This window comes from Cibotium barometz, chromosome 21 (assembly GCF_041138505.1).
Source record: "Cibotium barometz isolate CiBa-2024 chromosome 21, ASM4113850v1, whole genome shotgun sequence".
In the NCBI taxonomy this organism is placed as follows: domain Eukaryota; kingdom Viridiplantae; phylum Streptophyta; class Polypodiopsida; order Cyatheales; family Cibotiaceae; genus Cibotium; species Cibotium barometz.
The window spans coordinates 36,106,730-36,122,794 of record NC_141066.1 but is presented as its reverse complement, the minus strand read 5'-3'; the positions used below and the strand labels follow the sequence as shown (position 1 = coordinate 36,122,794).

General features: G+C 47.2%; 2 protein-coding genes across 4 annotated transcripts in view; both read left to right on the top strand.

Annotated features, from left to right (window-relative positions):
• Positions 1-15,246, top strand: part of LOC147627139 (zinc protease PQQL-like) — a 43,733-nt gene extending 28,487 nt beyond the window's left edge. Inside the window, exons 2-4 of the mRNA XM_086815752.1 lie at positions 14,612-14,858; positions 14,947-15,072; positions 15,156-15,246. Coding sequence (XP_086671878.1) covers positions 14,612-14,858; positions 14,947-15,072; positions 15,156-15,185 — 403 coding nt within the window. The 3' untranslated portion in view covers positions 15,186-15,246. The remainder of the gene's footprint in view (positions 1-14,611; positions 14,859-14,946; positions 15,073-15,155) is intronic.
• Positions 15,247-15,261: 15 nt separating this feature from the next.
• Positions 15,262-16,065, top strand: part of LOC147627138 (zinc protease PQQL-like) — a 74,787-nt gene continuing 73,983 nt past the window's right edge. For all 3 annotated transcript variants that reach the window (XM_086815750.1, XM_086815749.1, XM_086815751.1), the window contains exon 1: positions 15,262-15,393. The gene's annotated coding sequence lies outside the window, so the exon portion shown is untranslated. The remainder of the gene's footprint in view (positions 15,394-16,065) is intronic.

Sequence of the window (16,065 nt, the reverse complement as noted above, 5' to 3'; positions counted from 1 at the left end):
ACCTGCAGCGTATCCACATTCAAGTGGCCATTACCAGACTGCCACTCATCACAAAATTGAGGGCATGGGAGAGAGAGTGCTGAAAGTTTGTAAACTCCATTCTCCACTCCACCTTCCCAAACTACCTGGCTTGTTGCTTTGTCCCGGAGAGCAACAAAATGCTCATCAAACTCCACCCGTATGCCAGTCTTGCAAACCTGATGCATTGACAACAGATGAAAACCAAGTGATGGAACATACAACACCTGGGAGGAATGCTTCCCCCTCTGCCATCGGGAACTATCTCCAACTTGCCCTCACTATGAACTGGGATAGTGGATGTATCCCCTGTAAGAATGTGACCAGAATACCTGCAGAGATCCTGTAAATCTGAACGGGAAGGAGTCATGTGCCTGGAAGCACCACTGTCTAGAATCCACTTCCGAGTATTCGTAGAGCGGAGAGTCCTCCAACCACCTCCCTTCATGAGGTGTCCATAACCTCCATGTGCACAAAAGCTGGAGTCTTCACGGTTGCTGCTGAGGATTCGGCACCCTTCTCGGTGCTCCGCTTGGGACACTGCCTCCAATAGTGGCCTTTCTCGCCACAATCCTTACAAGTCCTCTCTGCCTTCAGTTTCTCGCGGTTTGCGTCGAACATCTTCTCAGAAGACTTCTCCGATGAGCCTTCCCTTTGCCCTTGTTGTTACGGCCTTTTGACCATTGGCCAGTTAAGGCCTCCGAACCTCGCCTTGTGGAGGGTTCGTGAATCTTTCCTCCTGGTCCAAGACCATGGGCACAAGCCCCTCCCATGTGATGGTGCTGAGCTTGCCATTGGTAATCAAAGAAGAGTAAAATGCTGAGTACTGAGAGGGCAAATGCGACAGCAACGCGATGGCCATATCCTCCGATGATATCTCTTTCCCAGCCTGGAGAACTTCTTGCTGAAGAGTGTGACGCTTGTTGATGTGCTCCTGCATCGTCGACGACTTTGCAGGATTCATCACCCGCATCTGTACTTCCAAGGAGATCCTCTTCATGGGCGATACCCTGTTATAGAGAGAAGCCAAATGCTACCAGCGTCATATGCTTGATATGATTGATTACCTACGGTGTGTAGTTGAGGAAAATGAAAGAACGGACCTTGGCATTGACACGATCCCACAACTGTGCCTGTGCCTCGCGTTCCTTCCGAATCTAGGGTAACTCCCCTTCCTCTTAACTCCGGCCGTGGAACCCCAACAACAATGAAATCAGCAAGGTCGTAAGACTCCAAAATAGATTCCATCATTACCTTCCATATGCCGTAGTTGTTCCCGTCCAAGATGTCTGATTTGCTCTACGTGCCTCAAATAAAGAGAAACCTGCTCTTAGTTTGTTGCAATAACAGATCGTGGCCTTGAAGTATGCTTCGAGAAAATAGTAGCAAAGTTTCTAGATGCTAACGGAAAGACAGTTGGCAAAGCGGTGAGGAATAACAATTTGTATGAGCTAAATGATCTTACAGCTATTGCAAACAAGGGCACAAGTAAACTTTGGCATGAGCAATTTGGTCACATCGTATTTGATGTGCTGAAGGAGATGCAGAAAATGGGGAAGGTGGAAAATTTATCTGCATTTGAAGAATTGCAGGAACCATGTGAAGCTTGTATGATGGGAAGCAACAAAGGAAGTCATTTCCACAAGAGAGCAGCAATGGAGCAAAGTCTCCTCACATGCTTCTCAGCCATCTCAAGTAAATCTGCCATTGCGGGAGTGTAACTGAAAAGAGTGGGTGGGTGGGAAAAAAGAACTTAAACCTGCAAGTGACTGTCCAGCAAATCAGCCCGCCTTCCTCTTGCTTCTCTTCCCGAACGGTCCAAAACAGTCCACCAATCAGCAACAAAATAGACCCCCTCTTGCTCACATATTTCCCAAGATTTATCAAGAGCCTAGAGCTCTGATACCATGTCAGAATATGCTGCGGAGATGAAGACAAAATCTGAATACTCAAGAGCAAGTGCACTGTAGAAGAATACAGCAATAGAGAGGGAGAGAGAGAGGCGTGTAACTCTACTATATACACTAGGAATCTCGAAAAATTGAATACAATGAGTGGGGGGCCAAGGGGCCATTTTATATGGCCCCTATGAACAGCATAAAAGGCAGCCGACAGCCCTCTGATGACACCTGACCTGCACTATCTCCAGTCGGCCAGCGCTCAGAGTGAGTCGTTGAGAAGCAGAAGCAATCGGCCATCATAACTGGGTCATCCAAGAGCCACAGGACAGCCTCCCACACCAGAATAAAATGGGAAAAATATGGAGAGTGGGGAAAAGTGAGAAAACACCTAAATCGGGCGGGCACACCCACAACAGAGGCCCTGATGTAAATATACAGACAGGAGATGACTGCTAACACTCTCATGGTCCCTTTTTTGGCCTGAGAGGGGGTGTGAAGAAATAGCACTTTTCCAGCCCTAAAAAGGGATTTTATGGTTATTTTATATTTTATATTTTTGGGGTTTTTGTCTTGGCTGCTGGCCTACATCTTTATGGTGACCGACCAGCACCCCCCTTTACTATAAATAGCATTGCCCATACCTCATCATCTATGTACCACTTCATCGCCATATCAGGTACCATCTGGCCACCTACAAGCAGAGGCTCTCATCTGCGTTTTCCTCTGCTGGTCCAGGCCGCCTACTTCAGGGCTCACATCAGCCAACATCAGGCTGTATTCTGGCGCTTACATCAGGCCTTCTTCTGCTCACATCTGCGTTTCACCTCAGCATATGTCAGCGCCTACATCAGAGCATATATCAGCATTTATATATCAGCTTACATCAGCGTTTTGTTTCAGCAGACATCTGCGTTTTGCTGCAGCTCACATCAGCGCTTCACATCGGCCCACATCTGTGCTAACATCCGGCTTACGTCAGGGTTTATATCAGCGTTTATCTCAGCCTTCTTCAGCGCATACATCAGGGCTCACATCCAGCATATCATGTGCGTTTTGGCACAGCCCTTGGGATAGTAGCCCTCTCTGCTACATCGGGACGGCAGCCCTCTCTGCTACACATCGGGACGGCAGCCCTCTCTGCTTCAGGTACACAGCACCTGTGTCATCAGAGAGTGCACCACCATCATCGTCATCGACGTTACCTTTTTCCGCTGAAACTATCACCTCGGAGTGCTTTGCCGCCACACATCGACGCGAGCCTTCGTCATCGACCGTGCTTTGGCTCCAACGTCCTTCTCTACTTCAGCACTGGTCTTCTTTTTGCTTAGAGTCACCTCTCATATGAGGGCTCTTGTACATATCTGCACTCACCTTTTTATATATATTCACTCACATATTTCATGCTGTGTGGTTTTACTTTGATCTCTCGTATATGTGGTCCTTCCGTCCTTTTGCCCTCACAAGGTTTGGTACTAGATTGCAGTTGTTTAGGCTTGCCTCTGTTCATTCTCATTTCTTCATTTTGAGCCAGAGTAAAAGCCCGGTCATATGTACTGGGTTCAAAGTTACGAACTGTGAACCGGATGTTAGGATCTAATCCACGAATGAATTGATCCATCTTGGCTTGCTCAGATAACCCTAACTGTTGTGCTAAAGTTATAACCTTGCCGGAAAATTGAAGCACGGGTGATCCGTTCTGTCTTAGTCTATAGAACTCATCTGTCAGGTTGGTCAAATACTGGGGAGGGAGAAATCTGGACTTTAGGTCATGGACAAATGTATCCTGGCTAAAAGCTGTGACACATGTGGTCTGGTTGGTGTGAAGATTAGACCAATGCTGCCACCAAGTGACTGCCTCACCCGTAAGGTGGAGAGCCGCTATGTGGACTCTATCCTGAGGGTCTGTAATCCTAGCTAAAGGAAAATGAGCATTAAATTGATGAATGAATTGATTAACTGCTATATGATCACACTTACCATCATACTTACTAAGGTTTGGTTGAGTTCGGATGTCGGTAGTCGATGTTGCGGGATGCTGGCTGGTGGCACCTATGGATGGGGAAACTGAAGAGAGGTGCTGATACCACAAATGTATGGCCTTCTTTTCCCTTTGGTGTTCGATTAACGTGCGCTCTCGATGGAGCTCTCGTTGGTGCTCCCGAGCGGTGAGTTTAGCCCGACGTTGGTCTTCGTCGATCCTGTGTTGGGCTTCCTCAGTGTCCCGTCTATCTGCTTTTTCTTCCCGCCATCTAGCCTCATTCTCTCGTCGTTGCTGTTCCATCTGGAAGAAGAGAATGACGAAGTCGTGGATAACTGGAGGGTGTGGGTTTTGCTGCTGCTGCCTCCAAAAGTTGGAGATGCTCCATAAGAATCTGGTTCTGAGCTCGGAGTAGAGCTATGGTATCTAGAGTAGGTGGAAGAGCAAGGTCTCTTTCGGGGGAGACATCTTCCTGCTGATGTGTACTCTCTTCTGTAGGCATGATGCTGAAGTCGGTGGTCGTGCTGGAATGCAATTTGACCATCCAAGGATGCCCTCACTCTAGAATGCGGTGTGTGTGGACAAGCTGAATCTGATACCAATGTAACATGCAACGAAAGTATTTGTAATTAAGGATCCCATCACACAAGTCTCACACTGCCTTCTGTATCCTAAGTTTCGCAAGTTTAGCAATCCACTTTTATGACTTCAAACTTTAAGAGATTTAGAGAAAGATAGAAACTCTACACCAGATTGGGTCCCGAATTACCCATTGAAGGGCCCCCTATCCCGTTACCGGAATAGTATTTGCTTTTATTACTTTGAAGAAATCGACTTTGGACTGTAGATAAGCCAAACACAAGATCTTTGAAGACCAAGAGTCGGGCTGAATTTGAGGCTGAGATATGGACTGTTTGGGACTGTTCTAGGATGCTGTAAATGAATGAATGCATGCGGGTTACCTTCACTGAAGTGCTGTGGCAAAACGATGATGATACGAATGCTGAAAACTGGTTCTATGCAGAAAACACAAGGTCTTCTGGAGGGCTGAATGCTATGGACTGCTGCGTTTTGCTGAGGGAAGGCTGAATGCTCCAACGATGATGCTCCTTGGGCTGAGAATGAATCGTTTGCTGAAAACGCTAAGGAATACTGAGCTCTATGGGCTGAATGGTCAATCGTTTATGCTCCTTGTGCTGAAGGCTCAAACGCTTGAATGCTTGATGGCTGAATTATGAGATAGATGAGATGAGGGTGTTAGAAGTCATCTCCTGTCTGTAAAGTACACCAGGGTCTTTGTTGTGGGTGTGCCTGCCTAGTTTTGGTGTTCCCCCATTTTTCCTCACTCTCCATGTATTTTTCCCATTTTTTTGGGTGTGGGAGGGCTGTCGGCTGATTCTGTTGCTGGCCGACTGGCTTGTTTGCTACCCGACCTGATCTGCAAACCTGGCTGACTGCTGGGACCTGGCTGACCAGGGTGTTTCTGGTCGTGAGTACTCCTTTTGTTGGTCGTGAGCATCTGGTTGCTGTCAGCCTGTTCTAGACTGGGCGACCAACAGCCTAGGGCCATATAAAATGGCCCCTTGCCCCCCACACTCTCCATTGTAGATTCCAGGATTTTCTTATGTGTATATAGCAGAGTTACATAGCTTCTCTCTCTCTCTCTCATCTGTGTTTTGCTCTTTACAATAGTTGTCTTCATTTTCGCTGTGTATTTTGACATGGTATCAGAGCCCCGGGTGGCTTGAAGCTTTAGTGGGACATTGAGGGTTTGCTGATTTGAGGTGCTGATTGGAGATTGCTTGGGCTGTTCAGGACTTGGAGATCGGGTAGAAGGCGGCCATCACCGTTGGACAGCCACCTTGCATATTATTTGCAGCCTCTTCTTCTTCTTTTTTCCCACGCACCCTCCTTCACAAGACCTTGTGAACCCTTGAGATGGCAGACTTGCTTGAGATGGCTGAGAAGCATGTGAAGATCCCTACACTCCCCACGTTCCCGGTGGACCGACAGTTGGAAGGGAACAATTACGGCATATGGAAGGTAATGATGGAGTTCGTTTTGGAGTTTTATGACTTGGCTGATTTCATTGTAGTTGGTGTTCCACGGTTGGACTTGGAAGACGGGGAGTTACCCTCTATACGGAAGGAACGGGAGGCTCAGGCACAGTTATGGGATTGTGTCAATGCACGCGTCCGTTCTTTCATCTTCCTAAATTGTACACCACAGGTGATCAACCATATAAAGCATATGATGCTGGCAAGAGGGATTTGGCAGCATTTGGCAACAGGGTATCACCCATGAAGAGGATCTCCTTGGAAGTTCAGATGCGGGTGATGAATCCTACAAAGTTGTCGACAATGCGGGAGCACATCAACAAGTTGCAGGCTCTTCCACAGGAGGCTCTTCAGGCAGGGAAAGAGATATCTTAAGAGGACATGGCCATTACATTGTTGTCCCATTTGCCCTCTCAGTACTCAGCATTTTACTCCTCTTTGATCACCAGTGGGGGCAGGCTCAGCACCATCACTTGAGAGGAGCTTCTGTCAATGGTCTTGGACCAAGAAGAGCGTTTTACGAACCCTCCACAGGGCGGAGGTTCTCAGGCCTTGACTGGCCAATGGTTGAAAGGCCGTAACAACAACAAGGGAAAAGGGAAGTCTTCATCGGAGAAGTCTTTTGAGAAGAAGCTTGATTCAGATCGAGAGAAACTGAAGGCCGAGTGGACCTGTAATGATTGTGACGAGAAAGGCCACTATTGGAGGGAGTGTCCCAAGCGGAATACCGGGAAGAGTGCTGATTCTTCAGCTTCAGCTGCTGCAAAGACTCCAGCTTTTGTGCACTTGGAGATTTTTGATAAAGATGCTTCATCTTCTTCGAGAGCGAGGAGACAATTGGCTTCACCGCTAGGGATACTCGGGAGTGGATTCTTGATATTGGTGCTTCCAAGCACATGACTCCTCTCGTGAGTTCTTACGGGATCTTAAACGGCAGTCAGGTCGCATTTTCATTGGCGACAATTCCACTATACCGATTCATAGTGAGGGCAGGATGGAGATCATTCTCGATGGCAGAGGGGGGAAGCATTCCTCTCGTGTTCTTTACGTCCCTAAACTTGGTTTTTATCTATTGTGAGTGTATGAGGTTTGCAAGACTGGCTTTCGGGTGGAGTTTGAGGAGCATTATGTTGCTCTACGGGACAGAGAAACAGACCAGGTTGTGTGAGAAGGCGGAGTGGAGAATGGTATCTACAAACTCTCAGCACTCTCCTCTCTTAAAGGCACTCAGATTGGTGACTTGTTTCACTTTTGGTTTGGCCACTTGAATGTGGATGCATTGCAGCGAGCTTTCCGGGACCAGATGGTGGTTGGCTTGCCAAATGTTGGCAGCAGGCAGGGACGCTGTAGTTCTTGCATTCGTGGTAAGCAGCACAGGGAATCTTTTCCGAAGCAGGCTTCCAGGCGGGCTTCGAAACCTTTGGAGTTGGTACACACTAACTTTTGTGGTCCTATGCATACCCCATTCTTGGGAGGTTCTTTGTATTTTATGCTGCTTGTTGATGATTGTAGCAGATTCACATGGGTTTGTTTCCTTTCCTAGAAGGACCACGCTTTTTCTCGGTTCAAGGAGTGGCAACGGTGGAGAAAGAGTCTGGCTTGCAGATAAAGACTCTTCGGGCTGACAAAGAAGGAGAGTTTTCTTCCAATGTGTTTGTGCGGAACATGGCATCAAGTGGGAGCTGGCGAATAACCGTGGGCTCCTTCTGTGGAACCCCAATCTCGCCAAGCAACCTCTGCAGCCACATAGCCTCGCAAGTAGCACCACAAGCAGCCCAGTACTTTGCCTCTGTCGACGACAAGGCAATAGTTGGCTGCCTCTTGCTGCTCCATGAAATAGCTCCTGAGCCGAGGGTAAAACTGTAGCCTGATGTAGATCTCCTCGCTAATCTGAGTCACCCCAACCTTGGAGTCGAACTCGTTCCTTCGTTTCACCTCCACTGGTGTAGAAGAGCCCAAGATCCTTCGTACCTTGTAGATACCGCAAGATCCGCAATCCTGCATCCCAATGAGACTTCAACGGCGTCTGCATAAATGAGCTCAACAGCCCCACAGGAAAGCTCAAGTCCAATCTGGTGTTGAGCAACCAGATCAATGAACCAACTAGCTTCCGGTACAAAGAGGCATCAACTGGCTCACAAGGATCATTCACTGTAAGTTTTGTGTTTGGGTCCATCGGTGACATGACAGGCTTGCAGTTCTCCATCCCAAAGGCCTCAAGCAACTCATGAACATACCGCTGCTGAGAGACAGAGAACCCCCTCTGGGTCTGCCAGATCTCCAATCCCAAGAAGAAGTGGAGTAAGCCTAATAAGGTCATCTCAAACTCCTTTGACAAGGCAGCCTTCGTCACTGTAATGTGCTCCATATGACCGCCGGTGATGAGGTCATCCACATAAAGGAGCTTAATCTATGCATAGATCTCTATGCATTATGAATGCATGCATAGAGCTTAATCTATGCATTAAGCTCTGCAACCGATCTCTGAAATCCAGTCCGTAGAAAGAAGGAATCAATCTTCTGATTCCATGCCCTGGGAGCCTGCTTAAGACCATGCAAGGCCTTCCGCAACCTGTAAACCATCCCCTTTGATCCTGGAACCTCAAAGCCTGGAGGTTGCTCAACATACACCTCCTCCTATAGGTCACCATTAAGGAACACAGATTTAACATCCATCTGAAATACGGGCCACCGTTGAGAAGAAGCAAGGGCAAGAACTGTCCGAATCATGGTCATCCTCATTGTCGGTGCAAAGGTATCCTCATAGTCAATGCCAGGCCGTTGAGCATAACCCTTAGCCACAAGTCTGGCTTTGTGTTTGTCCACCGACCCGTTTGACGTATACTTGGTCTTAAAGACCCACTTGACACCAATGACAAACCGTTTCGACGGCCTCGGAACCAACTCCCAAATGTTATTCTTCTCAATGGCATCCAATTCCACCTGCATGGCTTTCCTCCAAGTATCCTGTGCAAGGGCTTCCGTGATGGAAGTGGGCTCTTTGTCCTGCATGATATGAGACATCAAAGCATAGTTTACCTATAAAAGCTCCGCTGAATGACTTTTATCACGAACTCTATGCGATCTTCGAGGTCCGTCCTCTGTGGTCCATTTGGAGGGAAGCTCCGTAGTAACACCCGACTCCCGAAGGGTGTCTACCAATCACCTGGGTACTCGAACAGAACGCGGAGCCTCTTGCTGCTACGGGGGCTCATCTCTAGCTGCGGGCTCAACCTCCTCAACTGACTGAGGCTGTCCAGTTGGAACAATCGACTGGGAATCATCATCAGAATCATCTGCATCTCCAAGAAGTGGCGACTCATCAATAGTGGAAACTGGAACATGCTCATCAAAAACCACATCCTTGCTGACAACAACCTCGTTCCTCTCTGGATCATACAACCTGTATCACTTGGAAAGAGAGTTATATCCCACAAAGACAAGCTTTTGGGACTTTGGGTCGAGCTTCCCCCGTTGCTTCTTTGGAATGTGAACATATGCATCACTCCCAAATACACGGAAATGGGAGACATCAGGTTTCCTGCCAAAATACACATCAAAGGGAGTCATGTTTGGTACTGAAGTCGTCGGAGAACGGTTGAGGATATGGACAGCCGTAGCCACAGCCTCTCCCCAAAGTGGACGAGGAAGATCACGATGCTCCAGCATCGTCCTCGCCATCTCCACCACAGTACTGTTCTTACGCTCAACTACTCCATTCTTTGATGGCGAACTTGTATTGGCCAGCTCCCGCTTGATGCCATGTTCCACACAAAACCGTACGAATGCATTGGAAGAAAATTCTCCTCCTTTGTCAGCCCTAAGAGTCTTTATTTGCAAGCCAGACTCTTTCTCCACCATCACATGCCACTCCTTGAACCGAGCAAAAGCTTGGTCCTTTTGTGAAAGAAAATAAACCCATGTGAATCTGCTACAATCATAAAGCAGCAGCATAAAGTACAAAGAACCTCCCAAGGATGCTGTCTGCATAGGTCCACACAAGTGAGTGTGTACCAACTCCAAAGGTTTTGAAGCCTGCCTGGAAGCCTGCTTCGGAAAAGATTCCCTGTGTTGCTTACCACGAATGCAAGAACTATAGCGTCCTTGCCTACTGTCAACATCTGGCAAGCCAACCACCATCTGGTCTCGAAAAGCTCGCCGCAGCACATCCACATTCAAGTGGCCGAACCGAAAGTGCCACAAATCACCAATCTGAGACCTTGTCAAAGAGGAGAGTGCGCAGAGTTTGTATATACCATTCTCCACGCCGCCTTCCCAAACAACCTGGCCGGTCTCACAGTCCCGTAGAGCAACAGAATGCTTCTCAAACTACACCCAGAAGCCAGTCTTGCACACCTCATGCACTGACAACAGATGAAAACCAAGTGCGGGGACGTAAAGAACATGAGAGGAATGCTTCCCCCCTCTGCCATCAGGATCTCCATCCGGCTCTCACTGTGAATTGGTATGGTGGAATTGTCGCCAATGAAAATGCGACATGACTACCGTTTCAAATCCTGAAAGAAGTCACGGGCAGGAGTCATGTGCCTAGAAGCACCACTATCAAGAATCCATTCCCGAGTATCCTTGGTGGTGAAGCCAACTGCCTCCTTGCTTGAAGAAGATGAAGCATCAGTGTCCAACATCTCCAAGTGCACAAAGGCTGGAGTCTTTGTCCAATGTCTCCAAGTGCACAAAGGCTGGAGTCTTTGCAGCTGAAGCCGAAGAATCAGCACTCTTCCCAGTCCGCTTGAGACACTTCCTCCAATAGTGGCCTTTCTCGCTCTCGGCCTTCAGTTTCTCTCGGTTTGAGTCGGGCTTCTTCTCAGAAGACTTCTCCGATGAAGACTTCCCTTTGCCCTTGTTGTTGTTACGGCCTTTCGACCGTTGGCCAGTCAAGGCCTCAGAACCTTTGCCCTGTGGAGGGTTCGTGAATCGCTCTTCCTAGTCCAAGACCATGGGCACAAGCTCCTCCCATGTGATGGTGCTGAGCTTGCCACTGGTGATCAAAGAGGAGTAAAAGGTTGAGTATTGAGAGGGCAAATGTGACAACAATGTTATGGCCGTATCCTCTGTCAATATCTCTTTCCCTGTCTGGAGAACTTCCTGCTGAAGAGCCTGCAGCTTGTTGATGTGCTGCAGCTTGTTGATGTGCTCCCGCATCGTCGATGACTTTGCAGGATTCATCACCCGCATCTGAACTTTCAAGGAGATTCTCTTCATGGTTGATACCCTTTTGTAGAGAGAAGTCAAATGCTGCCAAATCCCTCTAGCTAGCGTCATATGCTTTATGTGATTGATCACCTGTGGTGTGCAATTGAGGAAGATCAAAGAACGGACTTGGGCATTCACATGATCCCATAACTGTGCTTGCGCCTCCTGTTCCTTCCGAATAGAGGGTAACTCCCCTTCTTCCAACTCCGGCCATGGAACCCCAACAACAATGAAATCAGCCAAGTCATAGGACTCCAAAACAGATTCCATCATTACTTTCCATATTCTGTAGTTCCCTTCCAACTCTCGGTCCACTGGGAACGTGGGGAGTGTCGGGATATTCACGTGCTTCTCAGCCATCTCAAGCAAATCTGCCATTGCAAGGATTCACAAGGTCTTGTGAAGGGAGGGTGGCTGGGAAAAAAAAGAAGATGCGGCGGCTGCAAATAGAATGCAAGGGGGTGGTCCAAGGGTGATGGCCGCCTTCTACCCGATCTCCAAGTCCCGTACAGCCCAAAACAGTCTCCAATTAGCACCTCAATCAGCAAACCCTCGACGTCCCACTGTCTCCAAGCTTCAAGCCACCTGGGGCTCTGATACCATGTCAAAATGCACAACGAAAATGAAGACAACTGCTGTAGAGAGCAATACAAGAGAAGCTAGTGTAACTCTGCTATATACACCAATAAAATCTCGGAATACAGAATACAGGAGTGTGGGGGCAAGGGGCCATTTTTCAAAGCCCATTGGGCTTTTAGAGAATGTGAGACTCAAACTCTTTGGGTGCTGGTCGGCCAGCCTAGAATCAGCTGACAGCAGCCCACGACCAAGAAATATCCAGTCGGCTAGAAAAGAAGTAGTCTGCCAGCACTGAAAAAAGTCGGGCAGCACCAGATACAGTCGGCCAGCCATCAGGGGGCAACCGATAGACCATACACAACTCCAGATAAATGGGAAAAAATACGGAGAGTGAGGAAAAATGGGAAGACACTAAATACGGGTGGGCACACCCACAACAGAGGCCCTGACATAGTGTACAGTCAGGAGATGTCTGCTAACAGTTTCTTCACAAGCTTCAGATGTGGATCTGGTTCATCCGCAAGGGTTTGTGGGACATTGTTCAGGGCACTGAAAGGAAGCCCGAGCGTGCTCAAAACTCTAGGCGGTGGACTCAAGATCAAGAAGATGAATTTGCTGTGGAATTACAAGATTGGGAGAATCGGGAGTCGAAGGCGCATTATGTGCTTGTGCGGACCATCACCGAGGATGTCTCACCGGTAGTGCAAACTCTCACAAGTGCTCATCAGGTATGGTCAAAATTGGAGGATCTCTTTGCGTGAGATTCATCGATGAGGGCAGTTACCTTGCAGGGGCAGCTCTACGGCTTGTTATTTCCTGAAAACAATTCCATGCAGTCTTTTCTCACGAAGGCTAAGGTTATCCATGACCATGGGTGCTGCGTTGTTCTCTTCTCAGTTGGTTGCTCTTATCCTCACCAAGCTTCCTCCGGACTATGATGTGATTTCTCAATCTTTGCGGTGCGAGGTCACATCCACTCAGTTGGATCTTGATGATCTTAGCTCCCTACTTTTGGAGGAGTAGTCCGTTCTCTTCTCACAGGGTAAATTGAAGGTGTCAATCAACAGTTCTGACCAGGCACTTTCCTCAGTTCAGAAGAAAGGTCGGAGTCGCTGTTTCTCTTGCGGAAAAAGAGGCCATTTGTCCAAAGATTGTTTCTCCAAGAAGAAGGACAAGACCAAGGGCAAGGCTTCATCTCAGAGAAAAGGCAAAGATACGCCATAGGATAGTGATACAGATTCTAGTACCACTTCTAGGGCTCCCAGGGCGCTTCCGGCTCAGGAGACCCTAGATGGTGTGCTTCTCTAGTACACATGCAGTTTCCCCCCATGTGCTTCCACCCAGAAGAGGCTTGTGGGCGGGAGAGGGGGCTGATTACAGCTCCACTTACTGGTGCATGGGGATTGTGATTTGGAGTTCCAAGCATTAGACATCTTGCAGGACTTGGTTATCTTTGGTACAACATAGATTATGAACTGGATCTGTTCCAAGTTCATTGTTCAAGGCTTTTGGGACATGATGTGTTTGGTCCACTGTTGGGGATTATGGGCGTGGTGTGTCCGGCAGCTCATCATCTATTTTTGGAGTTCATTGCGCACTTGTGTAGGAATTCGTGACCAAGCAAAGTTCCTTGCTCTTCGTGGTGGCATCTTGTTTCGAGGAAACAGGTTGGTGGGTGTTCTCTCCGAGGTGATTCCAGTATTCGCGGTGCTAGAGTTTCCATGGTTGCATCTTCATCGATTTATCTTCTTCCGACTCTTGCACACTATGAGCTACAGAGGGGGTGTTAGAATTGTGCATCTCAGTGTTTTGGGGCTTTACTATTTATCTGAGATTTTATTGGATTTTCTTCTATTTATTTTTCCAGGGCCAATCGGCCAGCTCTAGAGGCAGTCGGCCAGGTCCCTACTTCACTACATAAGGAGTTCCCCATTATTCACTCATTCATCCACTTCCCTTGCACATTGTTCAACACTCAGTTACTAGCTATCTCCATTGTAAAGCGTTACTGCTGTTATAAAAGGTGATCTTGTCCAACTCTCTCAATCTCCTTTGCACTGTCTCATGTGTTCACTGTTTATGCTTTCGCCTGTGCTATCTCCTTCAATAGCATCATTGCCTTGCTGAGTATGAGGCAAATCCATTGCAATACTTTCCCATGGCTGTAAGGGAATAGGCAAAGGCTGAAGCAAACCAGGAGCCTTTTGCCTGTCAAACTTGACTTTTTGGCAAGTGAAACATACAGGTATTGTGTACATATGCCTCTATATCTTTGTGCATTCCTGGCTAAAAGAAGTAACGCTCAATCATGCGCTTTGTAGGCATTACACCTCTATGTCCTGCATAGGGAGGAGCATGGCACTCATCAAGCCTCTGTACCAGCGACACGAAACTCCTTGGCCTCCCAAACCTTGGCACGAAATAGGGGAAGAGCACTTGGGCGGTCAAATGGTGACAATATGCTCAAGCTTTTTGATACCCATACTGGTTGACAATCCCCCTGGCTATCTATAAAATTGTTCTCTTTAGTTCACATGCACTCGGTGACTTTTGTGAAGCAGAAGCTGTCATATTGTGATTCTTCAAAGATAAAATAAAAGGGTTTTGTGATGGGAAGCTTATCATTTTTCTTGGGTGTCTCTATTGAGCTTTTTTTATTTTTTTTTTTAAATTTATTTTAAATTTTGTTTGTTTTTGGTGATTCTCTTCTTTTTATCAATTATATGCTAGTTGCCATGTTGATGATTTTCTCTTTGTGCCTTTCTTTTCCACTCTAATTATCAGGTTTTAGATCATCAAGCTTTCATGTAAAGCATGCTATATGTAAGCTTTTTAATGCCCATTTTTTTTTTCTGGGATGGCAGGTCAGTATTGGAAGAGGAAGAGGAGCGTGGTGTGGCACATATTGTAGAGCACCTTGCTTTTAGTGCTACAAAAAGATACACCAATCATGACATCATAAAATTCTTGGAGAGCATCGGGGCTGAGTTTGGTCCATGCCAGAATGCTTCCACCTCACCAGATGAGACTATTTATGAGCTACTGGTTCCAATTGACAAGCCGGAACTTTTGTCTCAGGCTATTTCCATACTTGCAGAGTTCAGCACTGAGGTGTTCTACTTTTCCTTGCAGCTTAACTTTTAAAGAAAGTCCTACTTTTTCTGGAGTTCAAGTTTTGATATGGACTCCATGACTGCAGATTCGTGTTTCAGAGGAAGATTTGGAGAAAGAGAGAGGAGCAGTTCTTGAGGAATACAGAGGTGGACGGAATGCACTGGGAAGAATGCAAGAAGGCCATTGGACTCTTATGATGAAAGGATCGAGAGTATGTAGAGTCTCACAGGACATTCTCCCCTTTAACATGTGCCTTTCACGTTGGAAGGATAATCATGAGACATTATTTTGCAGTATGCAGAGCGACAACCAATACAGAAATAACAGCAGTAGAAGTTTCGAAGATTTCTGAAAATTATTGAACGACTTGTAGTTGTGTAATAAAGACAGTAGAGCCACGCGCACATGCAACACCTGAAGATCTGAAGGCAATCGTTTCTAAAGTTCAGGCTTTGGAAGCTGCTGGCCAAATTTTGGAGTGGGATGAGGAGCAAATACCAGAAGAAATAGTGGAGAATAAACCTTCCCCTGGGTGAGGATTTGAACTGTTCATTCACGTGCAATCGTTTGACAATCTTATTAGTGCATTTTCTGAAAATGGGCATTCTTTTGACTCCTGTTCGTGTGCTTCTCTACGTTCTGTACTTGCACATCTTGTTCCTGCAGGTCTCTCCACGCCAACACGACCCATTACATCATACAAGAGGGTTACGAATGAGTGTGGAACAGGCACAACACTGACGTGTGCAGGACATGCATGACTAAAACTACCCCTTGACGGCACTACACTGGCGACTTGCCCTTGGACAAGGGCTCACAGAATGCCTGGGTCCAGCCTTAGGGCCTTGCACTTGAGTTGGTGTAGTGTCCAAGGCATCCAGGCGCAGGATGCACATGTCACTTTTCTCAAATAAACAATCAAACACCAATTTCTCGGCAAAAAAGAAACTTATACACGAGGATGATCCTTGCTCACATGTTCCAGGTGCAGGATGCACAGGTCACTTTTCTCAAATAAACAATCAAATACCAATTTCTCGGCAAAAAAGAAACTTATACATGAGGATGATCCTTGCTCACATGAAGTCTCGAGTGGCTTTTATACCAATGGAAGCATCCAGTTCTCTCCCAAACAGCTCCTCCAAGACACTAAAACACCCACAAACCAAAATAGATATGATGCTAGCGGTTCACCTCCCAACCA